General features: G+C 39.4%; 1 protein-coding gene and 1 long non-coding RNA gene across 2 annotated transcripts in view; one reads left to right on the top strand and one right to left on the bottom strand.

Moving 5' to 3' along the window:
* The window catches only part of NECAB1 (N-terminal EF-hand calcium binding protein 1), a 265090-nt gene that overhangs the window by 4405 nt on the left and 237341 nt on the right, over window positions 1-23344 (top strand). Inside the window, exon 3 of the mRNA XM_054691909.1 lies at window positions 61-145. Coding sequence (XP_054547884.1) covers window positions 61-145 — 85 coding nt within the window. The remainder of the gene's footprint in view (window positions 1-60; window positions 146-23344) is intronic.
* Window positions 2241-23344, bottom strand: part of LOC119239912 (uncharacterized) — a 35500-nt gene continuing 14396 nt past the window's right edge. The window contains exons 3-4 of the long non-coding RNA XR_005124039.2: window positions 5509-5664; window positions 2241-2511 (exon numbers count right to left, since the gene is read on the bottom strand). This is a non-coding gene — a long non-coding RNA (uncharacterized LOC119239912). The remainder of the gene's footprint in view (window positions 2512-5508; window positions 5665-23344) is intronic.

Below are 23344 nucleotides of genomic sequence, written 5' to 3'. Positions count from 1 at the left end.
TTTTTTTCTTAAGAAGAAATGTTGGTGTGTTTCTCCTAAAGATAAATATTTTGCTTCCAGGGTGTCATGGCCTCATGAGCTTTCACAGTCACTACCTGTGTGTGATCTTGTTAGAGAATGGTGGCGTTGTCAATTCAGGCCTGAGGTAAATGCCTTCGTTACTGGTTACTATTTAGCTTTTTCACTTAGCTATCCTGTCTGAATTGTTTTCACTTCTAGTGTTTGGTTGACAAGTGGATTCCCTTGTTGAAATTCCAAGTCAAATTGTACTAGAGAAAAACTTGAGCCTGAATCGTTTGAAAGAATAAGAAATTCACTAAGATCTGATAAGGCATCTTCCATCTTTTTAGGGTCTAGAAAGCACACTCACACTCACTGTCCCTAGTTCAGGCCTCTTCTCATTCCCAAATAAGATTTCTCTCCTTTTTGCTTGGCTTATAGGCAACAAAAATTTGTTCTCTGCATCTCAAAATACCATGCAGTTTTATGATTCAGTCTGTGCATCCTGCTATTCACTCTCAACACACACTCAGGAGAACTGTCCTTTCCTACTCTCTGCTAATAAAACTCTCCCATCTCTTCAGATTCAGAAGCTCTCACACCAGCCAGAAATGCTTTCTCTCCTCTGATCCCCAAGGTGAATGCTTATTCTGTCTTACATTGTTACTCTTCATTTGGTACAAACCATGTGACTCCACAATTTCCCTTCTGAAATTGCTCTCTCCAGTTGTCTGTTGATGGCACTGCTCCCCACCCCCATGACCTGCACCTCACCCTCTGGGATTTTAGGAAGGCAAAGACTGCCCTCCTAGAGACAAAGAAAAGGGTAGTGTTCATACAGCAAATAGCTTTCTTTTGATTTTGAAAATAATGACCACAAGAAGATTAACATCTTCCTGAGAAGACTGTTGGAAAATCAGTGATACTCAAAGCTTTACCAGAGGATTTGAATTTTTCCACTAAAGTGGAATTCATTTATTCAATTCAGCAGCTCAAGTCAATGCTTACTGAGTATTCAAATATGACAGGCATTCTAGGAGGTGGTGGGGATACAGCAGTGACAAAAGCAAACAAAATCCGTACCTCCTGGGGATCTCACCAAGCATCTGTAGTACTTGGTTGGTGAGTAGATTCCTTTATTTTGATTCCAAGGCAAACAGTGAACAAATAAAACTAGTCATTAGGTGGCAATACATGCCTGGGGGAAAAATTAAGCTTGGGAAGAAGATAAGACTGTTGGGGTGGGGAAAGAGGTGATTTTAAATACAGTGCTGTTGTGCTCTGGATACTTCTCTCTGGTGTAAAATGTTTGGACAAAAACTTAAAGGAGGTAAACAAATGAGGATATCTTTGGAGGCAATGGGGTGTGAGAAAATAATTCCAGTCAGAAACCCCTGAAATAGGAATGAATGTTGTGGAGTGAAGACTGGCAGGGAAGTGTATGTGACTGAAGTGAGTTATCTGAGGGGAAGAGTATTAGGGAATGAGGGCAAAGAAATTAGGGGAACTGGTCTTATAGACAATTGTGAAGATTTTGGCTTTTCATCTGAAATGGGAAACCAGTGGAAGGTTTTGAGCAGAGAATTGACAGGATCTGGTTTAGGTTTCAAAGCATGATCCTGTTTAGTGTGTTGAGAATAGTGTGAAAAGTAGAATCGGGAGGATCAACCTGGACATTATGGCTGTAACTCAGGTGTGAGATGGTGTTAGCTTCAACCAGGGCGGTAGCAGTGGAGGTGCTCGTAGCGTTCTTGGGTGAGTTGAATGTGGAGTGTGAAACAAAAAGATCAAGGCTAAGCCAAGGGTGAGCTGATGGTCAGAAGTATGAAGGGGCAAGAAGTATAGAGGGCCTCCTGAGAAGGGAAATGGAATAGACAAGGTGGAAGCCTAACACCGTAACTTCTCTTATTTCTTCTTTCTCCTTTCTCACGCCCCTTGCTCCTCTTCCAAAGGAAACTGACCGTGAGCAGACTGATTCCCTTGAGGTAGTATCAAAGCAATGGCCACTGAGTCTGATTGGTGGATTTCATTTCCCAAGAATATTTGCTTCCCCAGTGAAAAGCCTAATGGCCCATCTCGATTGCCTAACAGAGGGATGTGCCTGGAAGAGATTTCTCAAATGGATTTGGAAGGTTAGGAAAGGACGGCTGCCTAGATCTCTAAGTATTAGAAATAAAATGTTTCGTATCAGTAAAATGAAGTAAAAAGTTCTATCAATCTTACATAATACTAACTGTTCAAAAAACATTTATTCATCAACTATTTAAGGGATATTTACCAAGATCCAGGAGCTGTACTGGGTACCGGGGATATGATGGTGAACATTATGGTGGTAGCACTTACAAATAAGTAAGGGAGACTGATTGATTACACAGATAAGTATATTATTACATAATAAAGTGACTGAAGACAGTTGCAGGGTATCTCACAGTATATACCAGGTAGATACAGTCACTCCTTTCCCACTTTTGTAGTGTAGTTCTGTATCCCAGGATAGTCACAGAAAATACTCTAAAACAGAAAGAAAGAGCCACAGTTAATAAAGGCTTTTTATATTTGCAAATCATTACAAATCATAACATCAGCCATGTGATGATATAAGAGAATGAAACTCATTTTATAGTTAAAAAATTAAAAGCATTTATTATAAGGAAGAGTATTACTTTTTTAAGAGTAATATCTCAAAAATTATATATACACACACACACACGTACGTTGTGTGTGTGTTTCTAGAAGTTAGCTTTCCCTTTAGAGGATCTTTTTAAATAATGAATAGATGGGTGAAGTAAAATATCTTTAGTTATATGAGACGACATAACCAGAAAACAGCAGATTCACTATATATAGCAATTTCCAACTTCAATGCAAGCATTACACTATATATATATATATGTTGCTATCAAATCATGTATTTACTCTGCATAAATACACAAAAATAATATATATTAAGTGTAAAAATATAAAATTTGTTAAATTTTTTCAAGATTTCAATCATTCACATGAATTTAATGAGCTGCTTTATTTTTTTGTCTCAGCTTAATAGTTTTAGGAATTATTTTCAGGAATAATTATAAATGTGATATATATTATAATTCATCTGTCTTAAAAACTTACAAATAAAGAAATTAGAATCATCAGTTAATTTGTAGATGTGCATGTCAGAGAGAAAACAAATTATTGAAATAGTTAAAAACAAATTTACCTATTTACTTGAAAATTAAACTTAAACAAATTTAAAATACAATTTCAAAGCTTCACTTTAGGAAAATTCTGTGACAGAAAGTCTTTTTATGTTACATATCCATATAAATTTAGTTTTCACATTCTATTATTTATTCCATTTTCCTAACCTAAGAGAGTTCTGACAAGTATTTAATCATGAAGTACCAGTGCTAAATATAAAAACTAAGACAATATAAGTGTTCTAACCTGATGTAAAAGAGTCATAAAGACTAATCAACACTGACGCTAGCTCAGCCCAGTATTTTCTAATGTCCTACTTAAATTTAAGTTTAAGCGTTTTCATCCTGAGGTTTGGAAAGCAAGCCTCAAATGCTGCTTCTGAGACATGAATGTCTTACTAGTTCTCAGTTAACTCAGTAACACAGAATCCATTGTATTTTTTCTGTACAACTGTTGGAAATGAAAGTAGTGCAAATTCTCATTCTCCTTAGGGAAGCATGATATTCAGAATTAATGAACAGGTTTATTGTTTCTTCTGTATTACCTGAGAAATGGAGCTATGTCCTATACTAATTAACTGACACACAATAATTCACAATAGGACAGTGTTTAGGTTTTTTTGAATAAGAATCTAATTGGTCCATAAAAGCATAAATATTTAATAAAAATATTACTATTATTAATTTGTGTTGACTATTAAGAATACATTACAGCAAGTATATTTGATTGGCATTATGTTAGCCACTTATGTAATATATATACATCTAGATAAGATAATGTCATAGCTATCATAGCTATCTTTACACTCTAGAATCATATCTATAACTTTATATATCTATACATAAGTAAAGAGAAAGACATACAGATGGACAGAGATAGCTAGTATTTTAAACGTTGCACCACCCCATCCTCCAATAGAAGATTGTGAAGATAACATCCAAAGGCAAGGCCTATAGTCAAAAGTGTTAGCATCCTGCCACCGTGTGGTTATATGCAGTACTGCAGCTTTGTCTTACCTGGAATCATAATTGAGGCTTCCCAAAAGTATCAGAAATGCAGCTAAGACCAATAAGGTAACTTTTAAAAGAACTCAGAGCAGGCAGAAGCCTCCTGAAAAATCTACAAATACATTTTATTTTAAAATAAAAATTTCTGAGCCTCCCTGGTGTCTAGGGGTTAAGTCTCAGCACTATCACAGCAAAGGCCCACCTCTACTGCCTGAGTTCAATCCCTGGCTAGGGAGCTGGCCCACCTATGGTGCAGCAGACCTCTCCTATCTCATCTGCTCCTCCCCTCAGCAGTGTATTTCAGTAGATCCACCTGTTCTGCTCCCCACTCTGTCTCTGGTGAATCCTCTTACCCCCACCCCCACCTCTGGCCTACGTCCAGCTTTTCCATGCAAAAATAAGTAATTAAAATCTTAAAAACAAAAAAACAAAAAACCCATAAAATAAAAACTTCCCACTGAGCTCTAGCCCCTGAAAACATAACATTGTTATGACACATATATTTTCATTTTAAAATTTTTACAAGTGTTTCAGCAATCAGTATATTTCAAAAGTGCGGTGACCCTTAATAAGCAAAATATTTTCTATTTTAATAGGCAGATTTTTTTTAAAATAGAAAAAAAAACTGGTTTTAATATTCTAAGCTTTGTATTAATTTTGAACCAAAAGGGTGAGTTTGACACTTTGACTGGAAGGGTAATTAAGAATCTGGAAGAGTCTTGGGCATGAAGGGGAAGAGTGCCTGTTATTACCTGTAGTCCACCCTCCACCTCAGCCTAACTTAACCCAAATAGTTTTTATTTCTGTGTATAATGCAGATGTCATGCTAGGACCCCATGCTTCATTGAACTATAAAACAGGATGTGTATAAAAGAATAGAGGACTAGAAAACTTATTCTAAAATATACTTAATACTACGTCACTCCCTACACCTTCCCCAAGCACAGTGAGAAGCTGTCTTCAGCACTATGCAATCAGAATGACCCACTGCGGTTGCCGTTGATAACATCACAAAGACAGAACCATCATCTGAAGTGATCTTTGTCCTCTCACCCACGCTGTTAGAGAAGTCATGACTGAAACATTCTGGCACTTGATTCCAATAAGCATCAGGCATTGGATGCTGGGAAAGACCTTTAGCGTTTGGTTGCAGCGTGCTTTAAGCAAGTCACATCCTGCTTGCTAATAGCTACATTTATGAGGCTAACTGGTGAATTCAAGTGGCAAATGAATGGTTACTTAAGACTGATGTCAAATAACTGTTCACCTCAAATGTGAATAAAGATGGGATTTGTTATTTTATTATATACACATTTACCCATATCCTGGCTTCTGTGTTCACTTTGAGGCTCTTGAGTTTTTTCCTTCCCTCTTCTCTAGCTTGCTTTCTGCTTTTGGTTGTTCTTTCCAGTTGCCCACTAGGGCATCCGCCTCCTGTCTCCATCCCAACTCGATCCATGTCTTCTATAATATGCTAAACAAAAATAAAAGATGCCAATGTGAGGCATAGGTCAGTTCACCACGAAGCACTAGAGGTCAACTCAAGCCTTCAATCTGTTCTCTCTCTCTGCTCTGTGGTAGAAACAGAGCAGTTAGATGGATCTGAATTATTTGAAACTAAATTGTCAAACTGGCTGAGTGAGGGCAAGGGCCTTGGGGAGAATTATGTCCAGAGATTAGAGTAACACTGATAAAGTCAGATTTTTCAAGTATTTAACTCAGAAAGGCTGCAAACATTGATTTGAGGGTTGGAGAAAAGTTCTAGATAGGAAAGGAGGGAAGGAAAGAGAGGAGGGAGGGATGAGAGAGGAGAGAGGAAGAGAGAAGCAGTAGGTGGAGGGGAGAAAGGGAGGGGGAAACTTTATTCTCAGTATGGACAACACAGTATTGGATGAGTCCTTCCTTCCTGCCCTCTGCTTAGTGCCTGTCCTAGTGATGCTTCATGTTAGTGAGACTGATTTTTCACACAACTATGTGAATATTTCTTGAGCACATACCACATGGGTTCTGGAATTGGACATGTAGCCTTTTAATCTTTAGAACGACCCTGTAAGCTAAGTACGAATACTATCCTGATTTTACAAATGAGGAAACAGATACTGAGGAAGGTGAAATAGCTCACCACAGAGCTGGCCTTGGAGACCCCACGCTCCTAGTCTCTCATTAGACCATCTCTACCTATCCAGGAGGAAACAAAATCAAGTTAAACAGTGTGCCCCAGGCAGGCAAGAGTAAGAGAAGGGCAAGGATTTGAAACCAGACCTCTCTGTTGTAGTAGCAACACCCCGGCATTTGCCTTTAGCGAAAGGCTCCTGGCCTCAGCTTCTCTTTCTTGCAGTTACATCCCAGCTCCTGTTCTGAAGTGACTGCTTTTCAATTCTTTCTCAGTTCATTTTGCTTCCAAGCATATTGTGCCTTCCCTTCTAGTTTTCTGTTTCTAGATACCTTTTCTATATTTATCAGAACAGTACGTTTGCTCCCCTTTTTCTATTACATGAAAAGTAGAAGTAAACAGTGAAATAGTTGGAGCTTGACCTTGGCTCTGCAGCTCCCGGGAGTGCCTTTGAGAAAAGCACTTAATCCTAAAGACCAGGCTCCTGCTCTGAAAACTAAATCAACAGAACAAACCTCATGAGGCTCGTCTGAAGACTACAAACCATAGCCCTGTAAACAGCCTTTTCTGTTATCCCGCTCATAACAAGAACAACACAAGTGTTAGTTGCGTCCGATTTTAATCATCATCATTAGAATTAAATGTTACTCATTTAAAAATATTTTTAAAATACAAATGTCAAAGTGCCTTTCTCAGGTAAAATTTCCTTTTCCCCTTTAGATGGCACTGGCTCCAGGGAGGCAACCTCTCTTTTTAAAGCCAGAGATTAACAGAAGTTAAATAGTTGCTATTATAACTCAAACTCTGGTCTCTGGTGTAAAGTTGGCAAAGTCTAAATTTAGAGTAAATTGTTACTTTAAAGGTCAGTTCCTCAGTGAGGACAAAGGATATATTGCTTTTTGCTTTAAAGTGGAGCATGAACTGAAGAGGGTTTGATTTAAGGACAGTGAGGGACGCTCGTCTTGGTGCTTCTGGAAGGTACCTGCGGACTCCAAGGCGCGTCTGTGAGAGCTGTGGTCTCGCCCTGTCCCTGACTTTCAATTACCCGCCGCCTTTCCATCAACTGTTGCTTTCCCTCAAACAGGTCACCGCTCAGGCCTCTCCATGAGGAACAGAGAAAATTGAGAGTCAAGTGAGTTCACCTTTCAAAAAAAGCACTTGCTACTCAATCCAGGTTAAAGTGGAGTTTGGGAATAGTGCAAAGGAGCAGTCATTACTCACAAGGAGGTCTTCTCAGTAAAAATAATTCTTTTTTTTTTTTAATAAAAACATTACATTCTTGATTTGGCTTCATGAAAACTATGAACACAATTTCAAATATTAAATTATGCTTGTATCTGTGTTCATAGCCTTAAAAAAAAGCAAATTTTGATTTCTAATCTGCAGGTTCTATTGTAGTCATGATTTCTAAATTTCTTCCCCTAAACATACTTAAATTTTCCAGGTGCTGGGAAAACCTTTTGACTTTCCCGTACGTCTCCAGCATACTCTTCGTCGTGCTATTTTCATAATGCTTGTCTCCCCACACCCTTTCCTTCTATTTAATGGATAAAAATTTCAAAAAAGGTTTTCAGAGTTGAACCCACATGTGTCATGAAGGCCACATACTCCTGTGAAGGGTGTTTGATCTCTATACTTGCACCAGTGCCTTGTAGGTGTCTCTTTCCTCCTTAAAATCCATGAAGGAGAAGCCATTTCTGATGAAACCTCTAGACTGTTAAAGCATCATCAGACTTACCAGGTAGATGTCCTAGGGTTTATATTTTTTGTTACTTTTCCCCTGAAATGCCTGCCTTGATGAATTCAGCATTTATTTTCTAATTTCTACCTATTTGGCATTCAGAATACAGTCATGCAGCATTCACATATCTCAGACGTACCTTACTTATGCTTTTGGTAGAATCCATTAAAAGTCAGGCATTTGCCTTTAGTGAAATATGATCTCAAACATTCTTTTGAACTAATTTGCATGGTTCTCTGATTTTATCTAGTAAGCGCAGATGCACTTGTTAGGTTTGTCAATTTGTATTAAGTTAACAATTATCTAATCTGAAAATCAGTAACAAGTCTCCAATCATCTTCCACTGTTTGGACAAGATCTAGCAACAGAATCTGGATATGTTGGTCCTGAGACAGAACACCAAGATTGCTCCTGGTTCTTTCCCCCCGCCCCCCAGATTGATTGATTGATTGATTGATTGATTTGTTTGTTTGTTTATTTATACAAGCACTGGGCACAGTCAGAAGCGCAGGAGGGTGAGAGAATTCACCAGAGCCAGAGCAGGGAGCAGAGCAGGCAGAAGGACCGAAGTACACTGCTGAGGGAAACAGCGGGCGGCAGGAGAGGTCTGCACGCCATGTGGGACCCTCTCCTGGTGGCCGGGGATCGAACCGGCGCTTGCAGAGGCTGTGGCAGCTTCGCAACCCAGCGCTCAACCACTGTGCCACCGGGGAGGCCCAGCTCCTGGTTCTTAATGAAAAAAATCTACAGTTCAGGAAAGGCAAGTTTTCTAATCAGCACTTACTCCTTCCTTTACAGGGCTTGCATAAAGTCACAGGGACTTATTTTGCCAAAATTGTTCAACACATTTACACGGTGGCCTCTGGAGTAGGGGATGAAGTAGAATTAGCAGATACAGAGCTACTGTGACTGGTTTTATTTTTTAATTTTCTTTTATTATTAAATAATTTGTTTTCTTACATTGTAAAACAACTGTTTTTAACATGTACCTGCTGCTACTGTGCTAGATTGAACAGAGGAAGAAAGTTCTGGAAAAATGACAGCTGCACTGGCTGATTCCCAATATCTGGAACACAGCTCACATGTGCATTTGACAGCACACCAACTTCCCTAATTTGTGAGAATTTTACTGTGACCTCTGGAACACAATGAATTCAGCTCTTTACTCATACCGCAAATCCTCTTCCTGACTATTACATCCTCCAGTATCTTGTTTGTTTCATCCAAACTCCTCCTATATTAGATTTTTCTAGTCTAGAATCTCCATCTGTCAGAAAACAAGTTCAGGGCTGATTTGTAGGCAAATTAAGTAGCAACTAAAGATCATCCTTGAGTTGTAAATAACTCTTTTTATGCCTTCCCCCCAACCCCCCAAAATAAAGGTAACAAAATGTTGAAATGTAGTTTGTCATCAAGAAATACACAAAATCATCAACAACAACCATTCAAAATTCAAGGGTTGAAAAGGTTGTTCTTAATGTGGAGATCTTTAAAGCAAAACAAGAATCTTAGCATAGACCACAGAGATCTCAGTGTTGTGTAACTGGGGTGTGGGAGCTCTCAGAGGTCCCCAAATCTATGGCATAGCATTTGTGTGTTTTAGGGAGAAGCAGGAAGATACAACTTGCTAGATTTTGTTCTTTTCCCCAAATAGATGGTATGCAGAAAAACTGAGTTACTTAGATCTAACCCACTGGCGTTTCCTCTGATTTCTTGAAGTTGGTGTAACTTGTGATCTATAGCCAACAGAAGGAAAAAAATCGCTGCTTCATCATATCATTTTTGTCAGCTGAAAAGAATAATGGAGAGGCACAGAAACAACCCCCTGAAGGGCTAATTGGAGCTACAAGGCCGATCGGATGTGTTTGAAGACGTTTTACAGAACTTTGTTAAATCCAAGCTATGGCTTAGATTTAAAAAACCCATCAAGAACTGTGCCACCCTTTGCTGTATTTCCATATAGCCTAAGCCCTGCCTCCTGCTGACTGTCTTTGCCTTCATCTATCCCTTCACTGCCTCCTGGTCTCATAAGCCATCAGAGTCTGTCCACCCTCACTCAGTTTCCATGCTACAGATCAAATTATCTTTTAAGCAAATCGTTTACCACTCTGAGGTTCGCATTCCAGATCTCTAAAACAGGCATATAACAGCTAAGTCAGAAGAACTGTGAGAATCACTTTATCCTAAGGAGCAGGATATTCTTCCATAAATACCTTAGAATCTCTCATCTCTGACCTACAGCACTTCCCGAACTTAGGGAGAAACCCCCACTGCTCTCTGTGCCCTGGCTCATGTTGTCTACACTGTTGGGTAGATCAAGATCCTAGACTCTCAGACTTCTCCACAGACATTCTTCTGATGACAGAAGGAAATGAACGATACCTGTAATGGTCCAGGGAGATGCTGGGGGTTCTAATCAAAAGCGGGTTGCCACAAGCATATCTCATTTGCTTTAAAATTTTTACTGTAAATTTCATTCTGTCTATATTCATATAATCCCCTCCAGTTCCATCCCTGTTGTCACAAATGGCAAGATTTTATCACTTTTTTAAATATTCAGTAGTATTCCATTGTGTATATATGTCACTTCTTCCTAATCTGTTCATCTGTTTTGGGGCACTTAAGTTGTTTCCAGAATTTGATGAAATCTGACTGTAGAACTGATGCTACCAGAGGGGAGAGGGCAAGGTGGGGAGGGAGCAAAATGGACTATGGTGGAGGGTTTTGGGTATTGGGTTGTGTGTGTGTGGTGTGGTAACTGCACCTGAAGGGGGCGATGCTATACCTTTACATCATATTTAATGTTTTAAACCTATTACTTTCTTAAAAAGAAATACTTAAGTGACTGTAATTTCTTTCCAAATGACTAAGTTGTGCTAGAGGAAGATGCACTGTATTCTTATGGGCTTGTGTGTTCTGGACACATGGCTGATCATCCAGGGGTGTGGATACCTGGATTTAGAAAGCATGACCTCGTCCATTGTTCTATTATGTAAGATATATAATCTCAACCCTCTTTCTGCTCATCAATTTCTTCGTCTTTAACTGACTTTCTATCACATTATTCACAAAAGTTATCCTGAACATTTCTCCTTCTCAAACTCCAGTCTCACTTGTCTTACTGAAAGGATAGATGTCATCTTACTCAACTTAAATATCAAATTGTAGCAAATTATTACTTTCCTTTCCCCTTTTCTTCTTTCTTTTTTTTTTTTTTAAGATTTTTTTATTATGCATACAAGAGCTGGGGTACAGGCCAGAGGTGGGGGGGTAAGAGGATTCACCAGAGACAGAGTGGGGAGCAGAACAGGCAGACTGACTGAAACACACTGCTGAGGGGAGCAGTGGGCGAGACAGAAGAGGTCTGTCTCGCCATGTGGGTTGCTCCCTGGCAGGCCAGGGATTGAACTCGTGCTGCAGTAGCTGCAGATAGCTTCACAGTGCTGTGCTCAACCCCTTGCAGCACCAGGGAGGCCCACCCCCTTTTCTTCTTATTCCATCAACTCACCCCCTCCTCTTCTACAAGTTTAGCTGCCTTGAACTTTCTGGCCTCTTTTGACCTTGTGCTTCTATCCTCCTTCAGCTAGAGGAAGAGTGAAGAGCAATCTTTGAGCTGGGGGCAACATTAGTAGCCAAAGGGCAGCCTTTTGAACTCAAGCCCCTACCCCCCTAAACAGAGGCTGCTGGGATACAGGGGTGAGCGGAACCCCCAAGTTGACCTTAAAAGACAGAACACAGATGGGCCTGGCCTCTCTTTTATTTTTTATTTATTTATTTTTTAAAAGATTTATTTATTTTATACAAGAACCAGGGTACAGGGCAGATGTGCGGGAGGGTGAGAGGATTCACCGGAGACAGAGCAGGGAACAGAACAGGCAGACTGACAAAGTACACTGCTGAAGGGAGCAGCGGGTGAGATAGGAGAGGTCTGCTGCACCATGTGGGATTCTTGCAGGCCGGCCGGGATGAACCCACGCTGCAGAGGCTGCGGACAGCTTCACAGTGCTGCGCTCAACTGCCTGCGCCACCAGGGAGGCCCTGGCCTCTCTTTTAGCTGGCTTCTAATTGTGCCCTGGTCTCTGCTTGACTGGTGCCATCTGCAGGTAGGACAGGCAGCTTCTGACAAAGTACCAGCCAATAAATTTTCTTCCCCTTTTCTCTTCTTAGCTCTCCGTTTTCTCACTTCCTATATAAATAAATCTTTTTATTTTAGTTCTCTCTGTGCACCCTGCACATGGGTGAGGATTCACCGACTGACTGATCCCCATGCCGCTGAGTTTGCCCTGTTTTACTGCTTTGGTTTTTTTCTTCAGCTTTTCTCTGAATCATACCTCCTCTTCCAGCTAACAATTATCTGCCCCCCCCCCGTAAATGCTGCACCCTAGCCAAGCCTCCTGTCTTCTTTTTATTCACTAATATTTCTAGATTTCCACCAAGACTAGAAATGCATACAGACAGTGAATTATGAAAGGGACCCACCCCCTCCCCTGGGTGTTTTCAACTTGCACAGTAAAATCCGCACCCATGTGTGTGAGAGCAATAAAACAGCGAACTTTAGCCAGTAGTGTTCAATATGACCAAAATTCCTTTGATGGAAATGAATTTTACCCAATCTTTGTCCTGATGGGCAATCTTTACCTAATCATCATTGAGGAAAAAGCTTTAAAGGATTTTCTATCATTAACTTTTTAAGTAAAATAAGCAGCTCCTGGTCAAAATTAGATTGTCTGGAGTATTGTTATTAAACGAGGAATATTTGCCACAAAGAACAAAGTGACAACTTGCTCTAAACCGTTTTAAATGAAGTCAGAAAGTGCATTTGTGTCTGCTTTCTCTCAGTGTATTCTTCAGTGAGCTGCAGCCTTGCTGAGATGAACCAGCACCCTGGGGCCCTAATATCACCACAGTTAAGTGGGAATTGTTTTTGAGGTGCTTTGGCCAAGCTCCAGCAGGATTCAGAAATCTGAGCAGCAGCAGAACTGGGTCATGAGCTAAGAAGCTCTCTAAAATATTCACCACACCAACCTGCTATCATTAGCTCCTCTCTCTTGAGAGTGAAATTTGGAAAGGAAAGCATAATCCAAAGACCTTTTGTAAAGTCTAGTTAAACAGAAGAGGTGCTGAATGTAAATTCCTATAAGCCATAAGAAGGCATGGTGGGAAAAGTATTAATAATGTGCTTTACATGCTAGACACAAAAATGACTATATAAGTATGCATGTTTATTTGGATTTTCTTGATAACCTTTCCTTTCACCTTTGTATAGGGCTCTTTGGCATTTTTCTAGACCTACAATTTCACCAGATGCTAGGAATAAGTAGCTAGTACTGACTTGGTGTATGGAAGAAAATGTGAAATCTATAAAATAAAATAAATTTGCATTCTGCAAATTTTTTTAAAAATTCTATTCCTGGCCTTCCAACCCTTTATTAGTAAAAATGAGTTGAACTCTTTAAAGGGGTGCTTATTTTCTAAAATTCTCTTGATAACGAAAAGCAGTGATATTGAAGTATTAGACCATTCTATTTAAAATTCAAAATAGGAGTGCATTTGTGTCCTATGTTACGCTAAAAATTAGCACCAACTTGGTGCTTACAACAACATGCATTTGTTTTCTTTCAATTCTGGAGGTCATAAAGTTGGTTTCACTGGACTGGAGTCAAGTGTTGGCAGGGCTAGGCTTGCTCCTGGGGGATGAGGGGCAGGCAGAGTCCCTCCCCTTGTCTTTTCCAGCTTCTGGGGTGGCATTCCATACATTCCTTGGCTTAAGGTCCCTTCTTCCTTCTTCAGAGCCAGCAATGTAGCCTCTTCAAACTTCTCTCTGCTTTTAGTACATCATCTTTTTCTCTGCAGTGAAACCTTCACCACCTCTTATAAGGACCCTTGTAATTACAGGTAGTGCCCACCCAGATTATCCAAGATAACCTCCTTATCTCAAAATCCATAATTTAAACATACCTGTGATGTCCCTTTGCCTTATAAAGTAACATCCACAGGTGAGGGATTAGACATGGATGTAACTGGCTCTTAGGCTACCAGAGTTCAGAGTCAGTATGTTAGGGGGAAAAGCATGTCCTAAAGCTAATTCCATACAGGCTTTGTGGACTCCACCCCCACCCCAGGCCAAAGCCAAAGACACTGGGAACTCCAAATCCCATCACCACCAAAGGGAAGGTGGCCGGGACCTGAGGGGGGGGGTTAAGCAGCCAGGTTGGTATAAAGCCAGACATGTGGGCTTGGAGGGGTCCCCCATTTTGACTTTCCGCCAGCTCGCAGCGTCCGGCCAGCTCGGACAGTGCTTTTTGGGCTTCCAGGTCGTCGGATCGGGTAGGACGCAATAAAGACTTTATTTCCCTATTTTCTCCCTGAGTTGTACATTTTCCTTATTTCCTTTTCCCTTGTAAATAAACCTTTTATTAACCTTTTGTGTGTGCCTGTAGTGGAGTATTAATAAGTCCCTTTTAAGCGCGCGGGTGAGGACCCACAGCCAGGAACCCGTTCAATATTGGGGCTGCCCTATAACAAGTACAGCTGCCTGACATTGCCTCAATAATAGAAGCTAGAAAAAAGAAGGCTCAGCAGGCTATCAGACCCACAATCTCATGGAAGCTATGACCATATCTGTCATCACTCCTCAATCTGGCCCTGTGTTGCAGTTCCTGCCTACAACACATTTGGACCTAAATAGCTGTGCCCCCATGTCTCCAGTTGCAAAAGGCCAAGACGACTGAGTCACACTGGAAACATAGATGGGTCCTGAGATGCTGAGCAAAAATCAGAAGGCAGACTGATGGCCAACTCCAAGTGGACTCAGTTACTGCCCTCTCCTGAGTGTCTTTGCAGCCCACAGCTCTGTGGAGAGAAAGAATAAGTGACGGTAATGACAAGGACAGCTGTAAAGAGGAGCAGGCATTTTGTGGAAAGCCAAAAATAACGCTCCTAAAGAAAAAAAATATGTATTAGACAGTATTGAATGTGGGCATTTCTGAATCTTTATCATAGCATGTTATCTTTAACAATTGCTTTAGAAAATATAAAGTTTTTTTAAACAAAACATTTTTTATATCAACTCTGCAGGCAGAAAAAAAATATATTTGATCCTAAATCAATGAAAATCTTTCTGTGAAGGACCATGCACATGTTCATTTGTGGAGACTCCATAAAAAGTACTACAAATTTGTTGTTCAAACTACAGAAATTTGTGATTAAGTCTAAGGTCAAGGAATCACCAGGATTAGCTCCTTCTGAAACCTGGGAGAGAGAGCCTCCGCATACTTCTCTATTAGCTTCTGATGGTTTTCTGGTAATCTGGAATGTCTTGATTTGTGTTCCCACTTAACGAATAGTCTGTGTGTTGTGGGGGAAGGGGTTCAAATGTCCCCCTTAGGACTCCAGTCATGCCTGCAATCTGACCTCATCTTAGCTAATTGCATCTGCAATGATTATTTCTAAAAAGATCACACTCTGAGAATAATGAAAGTTAGAGCTTCAACCCATGAATTCCTAGGAAAACAATTCAACCCTTAACAGACCAAGATAATGTGGGGAATTATTTTAGTTGAAAATTCAGATTCAGACCTGAGGCATTTCACTTGAATAGATTCTAGTATTGTCCATATCTTCAACAAACTTTTACCAAGTTCTGGATTGTATTTAATTTCTGACCAAGGTCTCTATAATCTACTGGTGTATAACCTTTACTGTTGAAAATCTAATAGATGAAATTCTGAGTAGCAGGAGCACTCTGAAATATGTTTCCAATAGTTATGACTGTGTTGATGCATCCATGCTTTTTCCTAGCTTATCACCACAAGATCATTTTAAGCTTCTGTCACCTAGGGACTCTGACTTGATGTTGTAACATCAAGTTAGAACTGTCACTAAGGTGAGTGAAGGAGTAGGGAGCATCCAGGTGCAGTTCGTACAGGCACCAGCACTAGCAGGGGGAGCTACTCTGTTTTATGACCAGTTGACTTTATCTTCATATAGAGCTAGATGAAAGATATTCACTCACTCCATGGATTCTAGGGTTTGGAGCAGACCACGTATATCCTCTTCAAATGAGAAAAAGAAAAGCAAAAGAAAAAAGGTACCAATGCCTGACCGATACGGATAGCTGTGGGCACTGCAGCCCTGTTGCTGTACATCTAGGGGACTTTCTCCTAACCCTGGCTTCACGTAAGAGTTAAATGAATTTGGACCTCCCTGGTGGCCTAGAGGTTAAAGCTCAGCACTACTACTGTGAAGGCCTGAGTTTGATCGCTGGCTAGGGAGTTATCCACATGGCACAGCAGACCTCTCCTGTCTCGCCCGCTGCTCCCCTCAGCAGTGTGTTTCAGTACATTTGCCTCTTTTTCTCCTACTCTGTCTCTGGTGAATCCTCTCACCCCTGCTACCCCAGTTCTTCTCCTGAAAAATAAAATCTTAAAAAAAAGAGTTTTATGAATTTGAACAACTCATTGCATTGGGAAAGGAAGGATAACACTGTAGCCTCACTTTCCATCTCCCAGGAATTTTATGAGAATTAAGTGACTTCTGGAACATTTCTGAATCTAGAAAGTAGGTAACTGGTTTATGAATAATAAATAACCAGGTAATAAATAAGTAACCAGGTAATGAGTACATTGAGACAGAGAAGAAAGGGAAAACAAAATACCTTGGGATGAAGGAGGCTATTCCAGGAAGCACTATATAGCATGGCAATTAAAAGCAGTGTTGTTGCCAAATTCTAATATTTTCACACTGCCGCCACTATCGTAGTGCTAACAGCCATCACATATCAGCATAACATTCTAACTTTTTCATTCAAAAGATATATCTACAAGAATATGTTCAGGGACCTCCCTGGTGGCGCAAGGGGTTAAGACACAACCTATGACGCTGTCTGTAGTCACTGCAGCACAAGTTTGATCCCCAGCCAGGGAGTTACCCACAGGGTGCAGCAGACCTCTCCTGACTTCCCCGCTGCTCCCCTCAGCAGTGTATTTCGTCAGTCTTCCTGTTCTGTTCCCCACTCTGTCTCTGGTGAATCCTGTCACTCCACCCCTCCGCCCCCCCCCCCAGCCTATACCCCATCTCTTATATGCATAAATAAATAAATCTTAAAAAAAAAAAAGAATACATTCAGGCAAGGTGCAGCATTCCCTCTGCTCCTCTCTGGCTCTGTGTCTTGTTAGCTGTAAGCCTCTAAATTTGAAGAAACCTGGATGGAATCCAGTCCCCGTGTTTTCTTGTTTTGTGAAATTGTACAACTTCAGATTTCTCAGCTGAAAAAATAGACACAAATACCCATTTTCTATCCTATTAGATTTTTTTGCATAGTTCCTGGTACACAGTAAATGTCCGTATTTCAGGAACTATTTTTTTTTTTTTTGAGCAAGCTCCTGTTTGCTACAATAAAGAAAAATCCTGTAATTTAATGCCAGTTGATACAGAGGCTGCTTGATATATATTTTTGGTGGAGAAATAAATGGGGTAGGTGTTCATATCAAAATTAATGTTTAATTAAAGTTTTTTATGGTATATTTCTGACATCACTTGCACTCAAGCAACCTAAAGCATTCTTGTTAACATTAATTACCAGGCCAAAATTGATGCTAAGCAACCAAATCTTTAGAGAATTCTGTTGTTAACAAGGGACGATGCCATTGTGACTCATTATGTTAATATCTTATTCTTTAACCAAATAAGTAGTGAGCAACTCATTGAAATAAGTGAGAGAATTATGCAGACACTAGGCTAAGTCTTGTGACAGTTTCATGTATTTCTACATAGGCAGCTTGTCACTGCCTATGTTTTGGGGACAAAGCAGACAATATTTTCCCCAAGAGGCTAGATGTAATCTCCTGAATGCATCTCTGTCTTATAGGAAAGTCACATGTAAACAAGAAACTAAAATGGCTTCAGTGGGAGAATCTCTATATGGGGTTCTTTGAAAGAAAATATTTTATAGAGGCATTCATCCTGTGTCTCTGTCACAGAGGTGACTGTTCTAGACAGGTTTTTCATTCACCATAATTTTTCCTAAAGATTTATTTTTATTTATGCATACAAGAACTGGGTTGTAGGCCAGAGGTGCACTGTTGTGGGGAGCAGCAGGCCAGACAAGAGAAGTCTGCTGTGCCATGTGGGTTAGCTCCCTGGCCAGGGATTGAACTCGTGTGATGCAGTGGCTGGTGATAGCTTGACAGTGCTGAGACTTTAACCCCTGCACCACCAGAGAGGCCCCTCATCCACCATAATTTGGTTGATAGTTTGCTGTTTTTAACCCAGGCTCATAGTCTGAACAAAATGATACATATAGTGCATGGTACTTGGACTTGGGACCTTTTCTATTTAAGTAGAAATGTTTGAGATTTTTACAGAAAGAGTTTTTTGTTTTGTTTTGTTTTGTTATTTTACTTTGATTACTAATTTTTGGACATCTGTTCAAGTTATTAAAGCTTAACAGAAGTTAGCACAAACAGAACCTTAAAGATAATCCTTACAAGGTATTCTTTTATCATCAAAATTATTCCTCAAATTGAAATATTTGAAGCACTCTTTTTCTTTGTCATTGTTATCCAGTACTTCACTAGGTAGAGATGGCTAAAGCAAATAGGTTAGCCCTAGGAATCTGATTAAGAATTTGAGGTAAATATAACAAGGAAGTGGAAAAGGAGAAAGGAAATGAGAGTTTTAAAAATAAGAATGAAAGAAGTTTTTAAAGCTTTTGAAAGATTCAGTATATTATTAGCTGATTGAATAAATGCATACAGGAAAAGATTGCTATCCTACTCACAAGATTTGAAATTTAAGAATTTGGAAGAAAAGATTTATTCCTTTCACCCAATTTATTTAGAGTATGTTCCATAGCCATTGACCATACATCCTTTGGAGTGCATTCAGAAAAAAAAGGTTAAACTATTTTAGATACACTTAGTCCATTGGAATTCCAAACTTTTTTTCTCCTAGCCTCTCTCCACTAGTGAAGAAGCTATTTATATAAAAAAATTAATACTCAAAATGACCTACACCCTCATAAAAATTTTAAAAGATTATTGTAAAAAGTTCATAAATGCTGCTTAAAATAGCCTGAATTCTAAAACTCACTAAAGATGTCAAGTCCTTATGAACTGCAAATAATCTTACCAATGGCAGGGCAGAGAGCTCATTGAATTTAGGATGCAAAAACTGAAATTTTTCTTTTGGAATTGTGTTGCACTTGGTAATAATGTTGGACACATTGCTTGGCATGAAGTGTGTGGACATCAAAAATAATATCAAAAGATATCAAACATGTTGGAGGAATTTAATGAAACCTTTCACTGACCTTGGCAGAAATGCAATATTCAGTCTTGCTTGGCGAAGCTTCAACATTCATGCTGTGTTCATGTCAGAGAGCGGAGCAGGACGAAGCAGACAGTTTAGGCACTGTAGGCCCAATGGGGTACACCTAGGGAACTTGCACCTAACCCTGACTTCAGGATTATGTGAATTAGAACAGCTCCTTCAACCTCATTAAGTTGGAAAAAGAAAATAACACTGTATAGCCTCACTTTCGACCTCCCAGCAATTTTATGAGAATTAAGTAACTGCAAACATGTAAAAGAGCAAGGTATAGCATTGTAATGGATTTATTGCTACATGAAATATTTGGTAGAATTCACAAATAAAAGAGTTTGTTGTTTTTCACCCCTCCTATAGTCTCATTATAGAACATAAATTTATTGATTCAAGTTAGTGGTCAATTAATTTCTTTAAATTCCACCTCAATAAAGTATGCATCATGAGGCAAACATTTCAAACCAATTCCTCTTAAAAGAATATTCGTACATTTTTCATAATAATTGAGTGCTTCTGTCCCTTTGAGAATGCAATGCCAATATCCTAAATTATTTTCAATTAGTAGTTAATTTGCTTTAAAATATATGTTAGCAAAAGTACCTAGTCCTGAGAGTTTCCAGAGTATTGGGAACCCAACTCATTTCCCTTTTGCAGAGCATTAATAGGTCACATAGAACCATGACCTACTCTGAGAGACACATGAGACTTGCCGAAAACCACAGCATTCTTCTGTGGCAGCTCCACTCACTGATCATTTTCCTTCACCAGAACAGGGAACTAAAATCATCTGCTTAAAACCAATATATCAGTGGGAGCCTCCCTGGTGGCCTAGGAGTTAAGTCTCAGCACTATCACCACTAGGGTATGAGTTTGATTCCTAGCCAGGGGGCTGACCCATCTGGCACAGCAGACCTCTCCTGACTTGCCCACTGCTCCCCTCAGCAGTGTATTTCAGTAAATCCACCTGTTCTGCTCCCCACTCAGTCTCAGGTGAATCCTCTTACTTCTCGCACCTATGGCCTATATCCCAGTTCTTCTACGCAAAAATAAATATATTTTTTTTTTAAAAGAGTATATCAGTAAGGTAGTCTATATAGATGTTGATTTATAATGATGCACACCTGAAGCATATATAATGTTAAATAACCAATATTATTTCAATTTTTGAAAGTTTCTTTTAAAAAGTTTAAGATGCTGGTACATGAAAAATATGTAGGTAATAGAGAAAACCAAGAAATAATTTTTAACGCTAACAGGCTGAACATAAAGCATTTTGGACTATTAGATCATACAGAGCCTGTATTTCTGCTTGCTTTCCTGGCAGCAGTGGCTGTAGCTGGGTCATGTGGCTTCTGTAAAAATGCCTGTGTCCTCTCAGTGTTTAACGTGATTCATGATGTGAACTGCCAGATTCAGAGGGAAGTTGGAATTTTCTTCCCTTTTTCATATGTTCTTTAATTCTCTGAATTTACTTTTGCAAATAAAAAGTAGGAAAAAATCATACATGGCACACTCTGTAAAATGACAAAGGATTTGCAATAACATCACTAATATCAGAGTATATGTCAATTTCCAGTAGTTATAAATCCACTATTTTCAATTAGCTATAATAAAATTGAGTCTAGATTACCCAGAAATATCCTGAACAGTGAAACTGGACATTACAAAGTGCAGACACCAAAGCCCAGGCACTTTCTTCAGTTCTGAGCTTATCAACTAGAGCCTCTGGAGTCCAGATTTGTAGAACACGAACAAGTTCAATGCAAAATAAGAGATGCTGAATAGGATACGAAAGAAGAATAAGACACCATCTATTTAAGTCACCTTTCAGGTGTATCCCTATCTAGCTGTTCCCCATACATTGATACCTATAGTATTCCTCACATAACTGATCTTACCCGTCTTTATCATTACACTCACTTATTTTCTGTTGCCACTTTAAACACTTATGATAGCACTTTCGTACTATCTCAATAGTCTTTTCACTATTTTTCTATTCTTCTTGACCACTTCTGCATTCCACTATCAAATCAATCTCTAAAGACTTGCTCCAATTCTGATATTGTCCTTTTATGATATTTATTCAATTTCTTAATTCAGAAAATCAAAACATACCATAATTGGGCCTCGAAATATCTTTCATGCCTTAACCTATGTATACTATTTTTCGTGTACTCTTTTTTTTTTCAGTTAAAACTATTCTGCTGGTTTCTTTCTGAACTATAATTTCAGATCCTCTTCAGTTAACATGAATATTTTGCCTACAATGTTTGTGTGCTTTTCAAAACCCTAGCCACCTTCAATTTCTTGCTCAGATTCCACCTCCTCCATGAAGCCTTCTACTGCTCTGGTTAGACATCGCTCCCCTTGAATGTGTGTTATGAATTGCAAGGTGGTCTTTTAGCTGTGTGAGTTTTCTTTCCTTCTAAAATATATCCCTTAAGGGCAAGGACCACCATCTGTAGAGTTTTGCATGTTGTAAAACTTTAACAAAAAGTTTAACCATGTGAAAATTCAATGAGACATGAAAACTGATTTTTCCCCCTTTAATTTTATTGCAGCTACATAGGTTTACAAAACTGTATAGGAATTAGAGGAATAGGTTCATGCACCTTCAGATCTGTGTTACCAGACACCCCCATCACCAGAGTACCAGTAGACTATTGGGCCCCCTCCCTCCATTGTTCCCACTCCCATCCCCCTGCAGTAGCCTCAGTACTACAGTTATATTTCCAGCGTTTGTTTTTGTTTAGTTTTGCTGTTTCTTTGTTTTGTTTCTCTTTATTCCACACATGAGTGAAATCATCTGGTATTCTCTTTCTCCGTCTGACATTTTGCTTAGCATAATCCCCTCCAGTTTCAACCATGTTGTCTCAAATTGCACAATTCTGTCTGTTTTTACAGCTGAATAGTATTCCATTATATATGTCTATTAGGCAGAAACAAGGTAAAAGGATTTTTCTGGGGATGAATCAGGATGTTTGAGTAGATGATGAGAAGGGGGTATAATACAGGGTCAAGTACCTCCTTGACAGTATGAAAATAATAGAACCTTTTCTCAGTAAAAACAGAGGTCCCAGCTGACATGGCCTAAGGATTTGGGGTAAGTTGGTTTGGTACAATCTGTGTTGAGGGACTTCAAACTGCTACAGTGAGGAATTGCTTAAAGAACAATGTTCCTAGGAAACATTGTAGATTAAGCTTCTACAACAGTATGGGATTGGCTGTGGGACTTCTGATTTCTATCATTTGAAGAGCTGTTGGTAGTTTGGAAATGAATCATGTTAAAGTAACCAGTGTTGACTGTCAGAAGTCCTCATGGGGAAATGATGAATCTTAATTGTCATTAGAACTTCTGTGATCATGACGGATGGCCTGTAAATCAGGTATCGGCTGTTCTAATATAAAACTAGATCAAACCAACCCACGGAAGCCAACAAACATGAGTTTATTTAATCTTCCATAATAAGTCAGTACATAGACCATGTAGCAAAGAGTGGGTGCTTGCTTTCTAAAGCTAGAAAACAAAAAAAAAATTCAGATAACTGTAAGAAAAGGTGGTATTTAACCAAAGGGTCAGGGAGTGGGAAGACTAGGTAGAGGGGGATTAATTTGATAATGATTGGCTCCAAATCTTTGGTAGTGGATGTGATAAGGTATGTACATATATCAAGGTGTGATATATAGTCTTGTAAATCAATGGTAAGTCAATAAATTTTTTAAAAGCTTTATTTTTATTTATTTATGTATATAAGAACTGGGTTATAGGCCAGAGGTGCAGGGTTGAGAGAATTCACCAGAGACAGAGTGGGGAACAGAACAGGCAGATCTACTGAAATACACTGCTGAGGGGAGCAGCGGGCGAGACAGGAGATGTATGCTGCACCATGAGGATTGCTCCCTGGCAGGGAATGAACTCAGGCTGCAGAGGCTGGCAATAGCTTGATAGTGCTGAAATGTTAGCACCAGCAGGGA

Source organism: Talpa occidentalis, unplaced genomic scaffold (assembly GCF_014898055.3).
Source record: "Talpa occidentalis isolate TD23 unplaced genomic scaffold, MPIMG_talOcc4v2.1, whole genome shotgun sequence".
NCBI lineage: Eukaryota > Metazoa > Chordata > Mammalia > Eulipotyphla > Talpidae > Talpa > Talpa occidentalis.
This window is presented reverse-complemented; position numbering and strand designations above follow the sequence as displayed.